The following is a 2,612-nucleotide window of genomic DNA, read 5'->3' on the forward strand; positions in this document are numbered from 1 at the left end:
CAGGAAAAATTGTAATTGCATTTATTTAGATAAAGAACAATTAAATGTAAGACATGACATTTTATTGGCTTAAAAAATACAGAACAGTTGGGGTTGGATCCCACCACATTATTATCATGCATATCTGAAGTCCTTTTGAGGTTTTAGAATTTTTCTGGAACGTGGTAAGTTATGTGTTGGGGAGGTGACCTTTTTTTTTTAATGGCAAATCTCTCTGTTTTTTCAAAAAGGCCCATGAATGTCAAAGTTATCAATTCCCAAAAGAAAGCTATGCGGAGTTTCTCAGTTAGTCTTGGCAGACTTATGAAACAGGTATTTGCTATGAAAAAATGGTTGTTAAAAATGGCTGGGTTGACTTAAAAGGCAGTGAGAAGCAAAGTCATGCCATGCCAGCAGACTGATGCAGCCTGGGACCCTGTGACCATGAAATCATCATAGCTCCCCATCACTGTCATGGCTGCCTCATGAAGTGAATTAGTCATCTTTATTCTCTCTTGCTCTTCCATACAAGGCTGGTTAAAACTGTGGGCCAATATAAGTATTTAGATGTCTAACTTGTTGATTTCAAAAGACCTGGACACTTCAAGACTGCTGAAAAATCCTTTTCCTTTTGTTAGCATGAAGAGCTTCTGATGCTGGCAAAGGACTAACCTAGCCTTTCTCACAGTAGCTTCAAAACAGCTTAGTAACTTTGTTTCGCCTCTCTCCTTTAGGATTTTGTGCTTTAGATTCTGCTTTCTTGTTATCTGTAACGATCTAGGATATGGTGACACTATCCTGAGTTTCCATGTTTTTCTTAGAAATTTATCTTCTCATTGAACTTTTAATTGGCCTTAGCATTCTGGTCACAACACAACACATTCTTTTTCAGCACTGTCAGTGAAAAGTATGAAGAAAAGGCTCGAGGAGATTTAAGGAGCTGCATGGCTTTTAAAGAATTCACCTTGTCAAGAGTTTCACCATTCTGATGAATGCCCTGACTGACTTACTTTTCTGCTGCCCTCCATCCAGTCACCTCTGCTCTTTTTCTCTTGTGGTTATACTTGGAAAATAGGCAGTCACCTGTAGTCATGGGCTTCTGTTGACAGGGAATGGAAAGATGCAACAAAGTCCTGAGTCCCCACAGTCTAATAAAGCTGAACTCAAAGCAACCTGATGCAACACTAATATGCTTGGAAATGTCACAGACAAATAAAACAGGCAAAGGCATCTTAGCAAAAATCATTGAGACACTTCATTCAGGTACCAAAACTCAAGAGCAAAAATGACAGGTGCCACTGTGATATGAAGAAAACACATCAGTTACTTCCTTTTGCTTTACACAGATATCACTGTGGGTGTAGTTCACAGTGGAGGAATTTTCTTCATTTTTAGTGGATAACAAGAACAGGGTCCTCATGCTGTGCGAATGGACACTTTCCAGAACTAGGACAGAATCTCCTGACATTTTCGAAGAAGGTTGTGTAGGAATAAACTAGCAAGCATAATCATATCCAGAGATTGCAGAGCAGGTTTTGCCACCCTTTGCCTGAGGTGTATGGTACATTTCCCTGAGGAGGTGTATCTCTGATAGCAAAACTATCATAGTTCTATGGTCTTACTTGTTAGTGTTCACTGAGCTAAGATGGAAAGTTCTAGTCCTTCATGAAACTGCTATATAAAACTATGATGGATGCTGAGAATCTCCCCTCAACATTAGTTACTGATGCCCATAAAAGAGAGATGCTTAACATTTGATTCCTTCCCTTTATAAAATAAATTATAAAAATTCCCACTGATTTCAGGGGTCACAGGTCAAGCTAGACTATAGTGGAGGGGTGAAGAGAAGAGAAATTATTCCTGTAATTTGGAGTCAGACATTTGCCTCCATGTGCTTTTGATGTAGGACGTGATCCCATCCTTACCATTTTTGCAATGGTGGCCCCTTTTTTTGTCTCTTTGCTCATTCTCAAGCAATGATTGTAATAATTTCTCAGAAAGTAGCGATTGCATGTGGTGGATGTTTATAGCTGCTGTCTACATCATATGGTCAGTGTCCTGAAGACAACTACAGGTATCAAAGGGAGTCTCTTATCTACTGCTAACCTGATCTAATAAATATTCCTGTCAAAAGTATCAACAATGTCAGATAGACCAGGCAGCATGCAACCACTTCTGCACTGTATTTCTATTGCACAGTGCTCCCACAGGACATGCAGCAAAATCCTGTACACCAGTGTCAAGCACTCTGAAGTCAACAGGATTGTATAGGACATGAAACAGTAGAAATAAGTTTTTTTTCATCTTTGAATATGAGTAGCGTTTTTATATGTCAAGCTTTATTGATACATTTTTACTGTATTTTTATTTCCAGGTAATCTCAAGGTGAAGACAGAAAATTATGTTTAAAGTCCCCTAGAGAAATTGAATTCTGGCAAATTTGCTTAGCTTTTGCATAAGAAGGAATGTTTTATGTGTTGTTTTGTCTTGTGTCCATTGCTACCCAGAAAATACAAATCCAATTGTGCCTCAGGTTGCATGAAAACCTACTGGTTTCACCAGAGTTAATCTAAGATAGTGCTAGATTTCGTTTGATTATTGAGAGAAGAGTTTCACTCTTCAGCAAGTTGCTT

General features: G+C 38.6%; 1 protein-coding gene across 1 annotated transcript in view; it reads left to right on the plus strand.

Moving 5' to 3' along the window:
• The window catches only part of CUNH7orf72 (chromosome unknown C7orf72 homolog), a 19,331-nt gene extending 17,744 nt beyond the window's left edge, over window positions 1-1,587 (plus strand). Inside the window, 1 exon segment of the mRNA XM_017738712.1 lies at window positions 1,563-1,587. Coding sequence (XP_017594201.1) covers window positions 1,563-1,587 — 25 coding nt within the window.
• Window positions 1,588-2,612: the final 1,025 nt, after the last annotated feature.

The sequence above is a fragment of the Corvus brachyrhynchos genome, unplaced genomic scaffold (genome assembly GCF_000691975.1).
Source record: "Corvus brachyrhynchos isolate BGI_N302 unplaced genomic scaffold, ASM69197v1 scaffold23, whole genome shotgun sequence".
NCBI lineage: Eukaryota > Metazoa > Chordata > Aves > Passeriformes > Corvidae > Corvus > Corvus brachyrhynchos.